The 11,735-nt window shown below is 35.7% G+C and overlaps 1 protein-coding gene across 2 annotated transcripts; it reads left to right on the forward strand.

Annotated features, from left to right (window-relative positions):
• Positions 1-5,147: 5,147 nt before the first annotated feature.
• Positions 5,148-9,789, forward strand: barhl2 (BarH-like homeobox 2). Of its 2 annotated transcripts, XM_057338393.1 has the most exons (4): positions 5,148-5,187; positions 6,669-7,199; positions 8,295-8,520; positions 9,171-9,789. In XM_057338393.1, the coding sequence occupies exons 2-4, from the start codon at positions 6,737-6,739 to the stop codon at positions 9,481-9,483; spliced, it is 1,002 nt and encodes a 333-aa protein (XP_057194376.1). In that variant the 5' UTR covers positions 5,148-5,187; positions 6,669-6,736; the 3' UTR covers positions 9,484-9,789. The 2 variants fall into 2 exon arrangements, with proteins under 2 accessions (XP_057194376.1, XP_057194375.1); XM_057338392.1 differs by lacking the exon at positions 5,148-5,187 and having other exon boundaries at positions 6,318-7,199.
• The last annotated feature ends 1,946 nt before the right edge of the window (positions 9,790-11,735 follow it).

Raw genomic sequence — 11,735 nt, forward strand, 5'->3', positions numbered from 1 at the left:
GAACTAGGGCTGTACCCCACCAACCCATCTTCCTCCTCACCACACTGCATTTGAATTTTAAGATAATAGGCTTTGACTTTTGGCTGCACGTTTAAAGGTCTTTTCATGTTATCTGCTTAGCTCATAGCATGGAGCTAAAGAACACAGACACCCTGTGACAGGCCAGCCAGTCAGCCAGCAAGCCTGTCAGGAGCTCTCATACACTAATGATTTCCCTTTAGTCTATTTTCTGTCTCATTGGCCGTTTCCTTCAAAAACAAAATTGCTCATTTAAATTCTCATGCCTGGGGCATTTTGGTCTTCAAATATTGTTGGAAAGTGAAAGGATTAGGCAAAATATGCTTTTTTAAAATGTTAATATATTTTCTGGTTCACTTTCTCCTCTGAGGCCAATTAGGGAATTTCTGCTGGCTGCATTAATGTCAAACTGACATCCATGGCTATAATTACACTGTGCTTGAAACCTAACTTTCACTTGTAGGTAGATGAGTGTGCTTGGCAGTGACATGGAGACTCACTCCGCCAGCTTTTGATCATTTAATCACTGCTTTGCTTCTTCCCCTCTTTTTTTCATCCCTGCTCCCTCTCATTGATGATTTCACCTTTATTTTACGTGTTGCAAAATGCTGTGTTGTCTCTCATTACTCGCGCAACGGTTTTGCAGGGTTCGTTATGTACAGCAGCCATCTGTACACTGTTTACCCGCTTGATTTTCAGTTTACACTTTGTTGTCCCGTGTTCTTGCATTGTGTCTTCACTCTTACACATAGTGGGACGGGTGAACGGACCGAAGGAGGCTACACATTGCGATTGTTTTTAATGATTATAAATATTCTTGACAGGCCGTCGTCATCCTCTTCCTCCCTGCCAACTGTCGCTTGGGGGCTATGAGACAAGATCACAATTTAAAGTTTTCATATAAAGAAAAAATGAGGATTTATGCCATTATTGTTGTACCAAATCCACATATTTTAAAAATAGAAAAAAAAACATAGGCCCATGTCATCTAGCTAGTGGCCTTTATAATATAATGTAGCCTAAAATAATTTAATATACTACTACTATTAATATTATTTTAGTTGTATATATATACACAATCGTATTTAAGAAAAAATATTTTAATCAAACAAATTATGTAAGTCATATTTATTATTAACTGTTAATAATAAGAAGAATGAGAATACTAAACTTATCGTATTGTAGTTATTTAATAATAATAATAATTATTATTAATTATAGAATGTATATCAGCACAAAAAAAATCACACATCGCAGCGTTAAACTATTCAAGTAATATTTTAAAAAGGATGGTTTTCATTGTGTTTTTATTGCGGAAGCAAACAGTAGGCTAACATTAAATATGATATTTGTAGAGGACATTTTTACGTTAATTATAAATTGTCCATTAATACTCGATCAATCCAGGTTCCTTATAAACATTATGCCCGTTACGTTGGTAAATGTAGCCTACTAACAGTAGCCTACAATTAACAAATGCTTAACTTGTAAATAGCCTAAGTTGTGTACTTATGCAAAAACCGAAATTGTAATTTACTAAGACCTCTAGAGCTAGATTTGAAAGCTGAGCCATATGGGCTGAGCTAAATTTAGATGACAGCAGTTAAAGCCCACAGAAAACACATCGATAAGCATAGCCTGGTAGCCTGCAAAATATTCTGCCATTGCTAATGCCTAGGGTAATAACGTGCGAATGGTGTAAAATCTGACTAAATCAGCGCTGGACAATTTAAATCTTCCTTTTGTTGCTTTGAAAAGAAATAATTTTCGCGTCTTGCTCAATTACTCGCTTACCCCTTGAGCGAGGTTCGGTGTTCACACTCTCCACCCCTCATTCCCCAATCTTCTGTCTTATATACTTATGATTTTTGCGCTTTTAGACTTCAGGTAATAGGAAGTGGCACTGACCCCTACTGACCCCGATTACCTTCGTGAAGCGTGCACGCGGTATAGAACCACACGTCATGAGGCGGCTCGATGCCATCAGCACAGATCAATCACGCACTCAGTCGCGCGCAGGAATGCAGCTCGCGGACACGGTTAGAGTCAGCCGCGGCCCACCCTGATTGACAGCTCCGATAATTAGGTGATTGTAAAGACGCTTCTATCTGCAAGAACAACATTGTCAGGGCTGGTCTGTGGCCGAAGCGTAGAAATCAATGTTCTTTCCTTGAGCATGCACCACAGAGAACACAAAGAGATCCAATGTGGGGATGGACAATCATCTGATGCATGTGTCATTGCCGTTTACTAAAATTGCTGTTTCACGTATACAAAACGGTACGGGGTATCGGCGATGCACACTTCTCCGTCCCCTGCGTGCGCTCTCATCTCTTTTAACATTTAATAAGAGTGTTGAATTAAAACTGTAATTGATGTTCATCTAGGCCATGGACCTTTCTGTGTCCTTGTCGCAGGGTTATTATTTCTCCCCCTTGTTTGCCTATAGATTAATACTAGCTGCGCTTCAAATTAAACTTGAATGTCACATGTTTTATTACAGTGTAAATTCGGGCACAGCTGAAAGGAAGGGGGAAATACTCTTAAGATGTAGTAAAAACTGCAAAATTGGGATCTTGAAAGCCACTGCTACAAATGTCATAGCTCACGGAGAGCACCAACCTCCTGTAGAAGAGCTTCTAAAATAACATTTCCTGTTGAATTTTAACTCTTATGACAATTTTATGTTAGCCTTTTTCTGTCATCTTAAATAGAGCTGTTAGACATGATTAGTGAGAGACATTTGTGAGACTGTCTGTTGTAACCAACCCTATCAGCTACAATACAGATTTGTAAATATGTGTATGGCACATATGTTACAGCTGTGTTTTGTATCACTGAAATAAAAAATAATATTTGTGTATGTAAACACAATTAAGATGGTATTTTCTTGTGATTACACTAATTTTTGGGAAGCCTGTAAACTTCTGTATATTTATCTATTTGTAATAATAATTGTAATATGGCCTGTATACCATCTTAATTGTATTAAAAGATCTACAAAGATAATCTGCAAGCACACCACTGACAGCTCAACAGCTCAGATTTCATATTGATTTATATGTTTTAAAATTAGGTCTATGGACAACAGCATATGTCATAGATGAGGGACATTTGTGGAATTGGTTGTGTTGGCAGCAGCCTTTTATTTTTAAGGACATACTCAGTGGCATAATAGAGATGAAATATTATTTACTACTCAGGTACTAGAACTGTACTCATGTGGTCATGGAAAGGCCAGGGTTTAAACATGCATGATTAAAATAAAAGAAAGAACAAAGTGCATTACATGGTACATCTGGTTTTGACAGAAATCAATTCATCATTATTTGTTTACTCACTGTCATTATTAGAAACTGATTGCATAAACTTTGCCTTGAATACTAACATTTTCTTGCACCTTCACCTTACCAGAAGGATTTTATAATTATAGCTGGAAAAAGAAAAAAAAGTAATGTATTTATTAACATTTATCTTGCATTTAACATGACCACAATACTTTTGTTTGCTTTGATGATATATTTCCTTGACAACTAAGACCTATCACAGTGATATTTTGTGTTTTTTTATAACTAGGCTTTGTAAACTACATCCAGGATTTATGTGGAGTAAATCATTTGTAGTGTGTGTGACAGATAAGAAGAGATCTGTGTTTCTGTCAGAGGTGACAATTTCAATAGACAGCCGCAAAGAGAATCAATACAGTGCAAACTACAATTTCACTGCCCGATCATCGACCATTGGCCCCGGCTGATCAGATGATACCCTGACTGGTTGTATTCAATTTGTTCCAGCGGCGCCCTTAAACCTAATAAAGCGATTGATTGCGGCTCAATGAGTTGCTGCAATTACTGAACTGTTAATTAACATGCTGCTGTAGTCTCATGAGATTGACTGGCGTGTTCAACCATCGCTTTGATTTTCTTCAACGGAGCGACATACATTGCCAATAGATCGTTTTCACATATCTTGAGGCAAAACATTTCGCCCCTCTATCTCAATTAATTTGTTTATTTGAATATATATCTTTGCATTTGATTAGGCTTCTAGACATAACATAAATTTTTGACCAATACAATTTTTAAAAATAAAAACATTATAAATAACCTTGAAATGTGACCGTAAAATTGTTATATTTTGAGTAAATTGGTAAATATACATTGGGGGGTACTGTAACCTTTATTTCTAATGATTCGTGTTTAATTGCTTTGATATATAAATATACACTATATATATATATATAAACCTAATAAACAAGGTTGGATTTGGAAAAAAAAATTTGTCAGTGTGTGAAAAAGATTGATATTGTCCTGCAATTAAAAGCAATCTTTAAATTATTGACGTGGATTCACAGCTTTGTCGCCGCCTAGTGTTCAAATTGAACGTTTAAAATCATCTAAGATTGTGTGCGTCTTATAACACCAATTAGCTACGCCTGTGGTATCTTCAGTGCAGTTTACAATTATGGCATTAGAAGAATTACAAGAATTGCAAACAAAATTTTATAACCCACACTGTTAAAATCTTCGACGGGCTTTGGGTTATATTTTAATGTTTCTTTTTAATACAAAAGCGTTTCTTTAAATCACATCAACATCATACTTTAAAACCTAATATTTACTATAGGAGCTAAGAAAACAGGTCGCACCAAAATAGCACGTGAGACAAATGGAACAGAAATTATACAGAACAAGCGTACTTGTTTTACACTCTAGAAATTCATCAAATAAAACATAATCTCCAGGAAGATCAGACAATTTGCCAAATTTTACTAGAAACAATTGGTATTCTCTATGAACTTTTAATGCAAAACTCATAACGTGCCGTCTTTTATATTGATTGTAATATAATTTAAAACGTTTGAATTAACATGACTGTATTTACTATTATATTTAATAATATAAAAAATAAAATGTATATAAAACTCTTCTCTGATGTAGTCCTGTTTAGGAATTAAGAACGAACCTATGACGACTCCCACGTCGGTAATTCAGTAAAAAAGACTAAAAGAGCTCGGTTTCGTCCGTTACGGGATGTGGTAGCAAACAGGTTTGAAAGCACAGTGGAGTGCTTCACTGGAAAATACGACCGCAACAAGCCTACGTTAGAGGACGAAGAGAGCAGTCCGATATTACTAGCTGTGAGTCCGTCTGAAGGAGATCAGAGAGGGTAAGCCATATACATACATCGCATTATTGTATCTGCACTCAGCGGCGTATATTTATAGTTAAAATTTTAAAATAGGAATTTAGAGTCTGACATTAAAATAAAATATATCATCATAGTAAGATTCGCCAAAGTAGACGCCAAAGTGTCATTTTTCGTTTTATTGTTATTATTAGTTTTATTATTAGGCTATGCTATTAGCCTATCACAGATATTTTCCCTGTAGTCTGAGTCGTAGGAATTTCGTTAATTTTCACTACCTAAACTAAAAATAATATTCTCGGATGTAAATAAACAAAACGAACTAAAGCTTAGGTATAACGCTTGCAACGAGTAGACTCAGGGTTTATTAAAAAATAGGCAAGAGTCGGGCATGTGTCATGTACAATATTCGCCATCATTTCATTCCCTTGAGCTATTTAGAATCAGTGCTTTAACTCAAAGGCCCTGACACACACAATGACTATCAGCTCAAAACGGGTTTATTTTCCAGCGCGTTTTACTGTCTCCCTGCTCTCAAAGAATAAATGGCAGTTTTGTTTTGCCTATAGGGATTTTCTGTTACGTTTCTTAGACATTTTTTAAAACTGAAAACTTAGATGTTATAACATACATAGGTTCAACAATTATTTTCTGATTTACTTCATTTGCATTGGCTGTGTTTAGTGTACAGGCTAAAAAACGTATAATATTCTTTACATCATAAAGCTCATGTAACAGCCTATCATATGGAGTTATTATGCTGCGTGTACTTTTCGCGTAATCATTTTGTGGCTCATCTAGTGGTTACACAGTTATTGTTTTTGTAATTATTATAGTAACATGTAATATGTATAGAATAGACAATGTGAAATGTTAACTTGGATGTTCTAAAATACGTATTTATATCTAATGAAGATGCCATCTGAGACAGCAGCGGAGGGAAGGTTTCAAACGAGCATAGCGAAATCAATGAGTGGCTCTAAAGTGTAATGATGAAGTAAAAATCGCTGATTGGACCGACGCAGTACCATGTAACCAATGAGAGGAGAGAAGGGAACACGAGGAGTGTGTTATAATAAAGGAGAAAATATGACGTCAATGTAGGAAGTCATTGTAGAACAACACTACAACGATTAGTGGCAAAAGGGAGCGTGATGTCGAGGAGTTAGAGCATCCGAATCTCTCCACACCTCAACTTTGAAAGAAAGTTCAATAACTATAACAAAAGGACGTGGACTATACGATCCACTTGCTTTCCACGTTTCACCTTGAATGTTACAACATCTTGGAGCGCAGGCTGTATTTCTCTTTCCTTTAATGCAAGGATTTTGTATTTAGAAATGTTGTTTTTGTACTTTTTCGGGATTTTTTAATGCGTTAACTTTTATGTTCCGTAAATTGGCGCGCAATTGATTTCGTCAAAGAACCCTTTTTTATAAAAAAAATACAGAAAAGTTATGAAGACGACTTAACTACTCTGTTTTTTTCTTATACTATGGAAGGATCCAGTGGGTCTAGTTTCGGAATAGACACTATTTTGTCCACAACCAATTCTGGCAGCTCAGTACTAATGAACGGGGATTTTCGTCTTAGTGACAACAACAGAACAGCGGATTTCAGGAGCCAGGCGACACCATCACCATGTTCGGAGATAGACACTGTGGGAACAGCCCCATCATCCCCGATCTCAGTCACGATGGAGCATCCAGAACCGCATCTGGTCCAAGACACCCTTCACCATCACCACCATCATCACAGTCAGGCTCAGAGTTTGCAGCTTTCTCCGCCTCATCCGCTCGGGCAGGCCGGCTGTGCCCCCAGGACTGCCACCTCCTCCTTTCTAATCAAAGACATTTTGGGCGACAGCAAACCGCTGGCAGCGTGCGCTCCTTACAGCACCAGCGTACCATCTCCACATCACAGCCCCAAAACAGAGAGCGCCCCGGACGGCATCAGACCCAAACTAGAACAAGACGAAAACAGAAGCAAACTTGACAAAAGAGATGACATTCAGAGTGATTTGAAGTGCAACGGTAAGGCTGTGTTTTTACGTGCACAAAATAATAATAATATTGATCAATAAATCGGGTAACACTACCGCAGTGTTCGCGTTGCATATTGTTAATTCAATTTATTTGAATACGAATATTAATATGTAATAATAAGGACCATAAAGTACATAATAAATATGTTTCTTTTTTTGTATTACGCTGTGGCCTATGTAATAACACCACATAATGAACATTGCTATGTACATTACAAAATTAAGCTTAATCAAATAAATGATTTAGAAACAAAATTAATCAGTTTTAAAATGTTTTTAAATAATATAAATATAGTTTATTTACAAATCCGACCAATTGAAATAAGAAAATGCTCAGCACAGCACAGTTAATGAATGCTGTCAAACTTCTTCACTGTATTATACTAATACATATTATAAATCCATCGGTGGAATAATGCATGCATGTAATAGTAACACACATCTTAATACTTTATTTTTATTAAATATTTTATTTTTCGATACGAAAAAACGTTAAGAACAAATTAGAACAATTGGCGAAAATAATATTGTTAGCTTGTCACTGAGGTTATTCTCTGATATTAGCACAACAGATGTAAAGGCTGGTGAATTTTGCCTGGTGTGGGACCCTCCCTAGTGGGTCAATTAGAGAGATTATTGTTCTTCCTTGAGGGGGGATTTCGGAGCCCAGTAAAAACTGCTACACATGAGACAGATTGACATATCGATTCAGTTAGTTTTGGCGTAATATTTTCTTATATGTAATCTTTCTTGTTTTGAGAAAACAGACTGAAACATTTATTGGTCTAGCTGCTCTTAGACTTTTTAACGATACTGGTGTGCTGAAGATAAACTTAAAAATTAAACAAAACAAAAAAGCACCAGGTTTATACACATTAGAGCATAATTTAGGCCTACAGCGAAATTATTAATGAAACCTTTTAAACAATAATTACTAAATAAATTGAATATAATGTTTTGTAACTTTAAGAAACGTTAAGTGTTACTATAACATTTCTAAGTATAGTCTACAATTATTTACACGTATTATTTAATTAGGAAATGGTGAAATACATCTGAAATAACTTTGCATTAACTTTTTTAGGAACAAAAGAAGAGGGAGATCGGGAAATATCTAGTTCCAGAGATAGTCCGCCCATCCGCTCCAAGAAACCTCGCAAAGCGCGGACGGCCTTCTCCGACCATCAGCTCAACCAGTTGGAGCGCAGTTTCGAGAGACAGAAATACCTCAGTGTACAGGACCGAATGGACCTGGCAGCAGCCCTAAACCTCACAGACACACAAGTCAAGACCTGGTACCAAAATCGACGGTAAGATTTCAAATAGCAATTTATAATAACAATAATTTATTAATAATAACAAGTGCAACAACAACAACAACAATATATATATATATATATATATATATGGTTGGAGAATATTTTTAAAGTTGGGAGCAGAAAAAGTAGACGTGTATTTATATATAAATATTCTGTATAAAATAAGATATTTTACATGCACACATTTAAGGTTAGCCCCAAGAGTTGCTTTATTTTTCTCTTCTATTTTTGTATCTATAAAATTTAGATTTGCTGAAAAAAGTCATTTTAATTTGGTCTTGCATTTCGTTTATCGTTTTTGTTACTTTTAAACTGTAATGTGTTAATTAAAACGTAAAAAGGGAATTTTATGCATGCTACTGCTAAAAAATTTCATTCATTAGGCCTATCAGTAAACAGTAAGCTGAGTGAGGAAAAATTGTGGACATTTAGCTGATTTTTTCATTTTAATTAATTGTTCTATTACAAGTCCTACATAATTTTATACATTTACCTTTATTGTTTAACTTATATAACCTATATAAATTAAATTTTGTGTAAATTTTGTGGCAGAAGCCACCTTGCACGTCCAGAATAATCTGGCAACAAGACCCCAAGTGGAGAATTTAATCATTTATTTCTTGTATTTGATCTCATTGCAGGACGAAATGGAAAAGACAGACGGCTGTCGGATTAGAACTGCTGGCTGAAGCAGGAAATTATTCGGCTTTACAGAGAATGTTCCCGTCCCCGTATTTCTATCACCCGAGCTTGTTAGGAACCGTGGACAGCACGACAGCGGCCGCCGCCGCCGCTGCCATGTACAGCAGTATGTACCGGACTCCGTCTACACCGCATCCATCACTCCAGAGACCGCTCGTCCCTAGAGTGCTCATTCATGGCCTTGGACCTGGGGGACAACCGGCACTAAACCCGATATCAAACTCAATACCGGGCACACCGCATCCTCGGTAAAATTATTAAAAGACACTGCGATACAAAAGTATCAAACAAATGGTGTGAGAGACTGCGCTGGACTTTCACAAGAAGCATTTTTGCTCCAGAAAACGCCAAGGGGCCATTTTATCTAAGAAAAAGATGTATTATTTAATATGGACAATTTCTGACCTATAGGCCAAACAAAAACCAGACAAGCCTGGGACCGTGACAGTAAAATGACTGTTCATTGTCAGATTGTTTGTTTTCTCTTTTTTGGTACAAATACACTTATACTACATACACTTATAAAGTTTATTAGATGGAAAGAAAGGGTGAAATAAAGACAAAATGATAAAAAGTTATTGTCAGAAGCCTTCTCTTGAAAAAGGGTCATGTTTAAGGCTCATGTATTTAAAAAAAATTTTCAGGGTATCCTGTGGTTTAAAAAAAGTCCCATAATTGTAAATGTTGAAAATTAAGGGAAATTAAAACAAACCAAACGTTCGGATGTGTTAGGCTCAAGACATTTCATTAAAAAGTAAATGCCCGATTACACTTAACTTTTTTGCAGTAGTGTATTGAACCTTAATCATCAATTTAAGATGAACTAATAAAATAAGTCTTAAAATTTTGTAGTATATAATTTTACATTTAATACCTACAAAACATTAGCTCTTTGAAAACTGTATAAACCCGTCAGTACTCATTAGCATAGGCGTTTATTCAAATAAACGAGCTCGGGACCGGTCTGCTATAGGCTACATGAGAACAGATAGTTTGATGCATTTGCTGTGGGAATGTCGAAGCTGCTCCCGGTCTGGCAGCTGTTCTATAGGAGAACCGCCGCGGACAGACAGCAGGCGTGGGTCTTCACAGCGTGAGTAAATTAAAAGAAACATTTTATATAAACAATTATGGACCTTTGTAGAAGTCTCCCGGGGATAACATTTACTATTTGTCATTTGTTTTATTCTGTTTAAGATAAGCGTGTAAATAAAAAAATCGTCGTATAGGGCCTATGTATAACACTTCTATTAAAAAGGTATCCGCGAGTGGATGTGTACTAACGTGGTCCAAAATGAATAAACGGAAATTTAAATAAGAAACGCAGATAAATGTAATGAGAAACATATGAGCCAAAAATTATACCATGCATAATACATGACCACAGTCGTCAATACAGCACATCAGCAAAGCTGTAGTTATAGCGACGCAGGTATAAAACATATCAATGCAGTAGCCTAAATAAACTAAATACGGCTATAGGCAACAAATTGATCACATGGGTTTTCTTAAAGGAATTAAGTAAATGTTATTAAGTGAACATTACTATGATTTTCTTACAATATCATTCCCTGGCGGACTTGATTGAATCTAGAATAGAGACCCTAAAATAGACTAGCCTCAGGGCGCGTTTACTTGGACTCCTCTAATTGGGGGGAATATGTGATAATTTCTACATTATTAATTTTTTTAAGCCAAGCTGGCTTTTGCTATGTCGTTAGAAACAATGTGACATGCATATTAGTGCATGTATTGCATTCTCTCAATAATAATAAAATAACAATAATATTAATAATAGATATGTAAAACATATTCGAAAAGCCTATACAATTAAAATAAAATAAAAAATAAACACATATTATTATTATTATTAGTCTACAAATACATGCATACAAAGAGCACACATACAAAGACTTTTAATACAAATGCAATACAAGTTTAGGTAAAATAAACAAACAAAAAAATGCGCTTGAAAAACAGTCGAAATAATGTAAGGTCACACCGACTGCTCTTGGATAACGACAAAAAAAGTTAATCAGTGGCGTTTTCCGGAAAAGCTGACACATTTAGTCAGTTGTGAAATTAATTGAGTACATGATTAACTCAATTGGAAAAACATATGTCCAGATGAAATGCTACAGTCTAATATTATAGGCTACTATGAATTTCTAACCTGATTTGATAATGGCCATTAATACAGATATTCGTGCGCCAAATGAATTGGGATACCTTATACGCTACAATTTTTGTAGGGTTTGTAAAAATGAAAATGCCATCGAAAATGCTTTCCACAACCGTACGACGCGTGCAATATGCTAAAAAATAACAAATTTTAAGGACCGTATAATTTAGATACGCTTCTAAATATATTCATATTTCAGTTAACGTACATAGACTATGTAGTTTATTACAAAAAGCTGGAAAGTTCTAAATTCCGACGTTCCGCCGTGTTTTGCAATTCAGATGAGTGCCATTTTAAAATGCTCTTCCATTTTTAAGGCTTT

Source organism: Triplophysa rosa, linkage group LG7 (assembly GCF_024868665.1).
Source record: "Triplophysa rosa linkage group LG7, Trosa_1v2, whole genome shotgun sequence".
NCBI lineage: Eukaryota > Metazoa > Chordata > Actinopteri > Cypriniformes > Nemacheilidae > Triplophysa > Triplophysa rosa.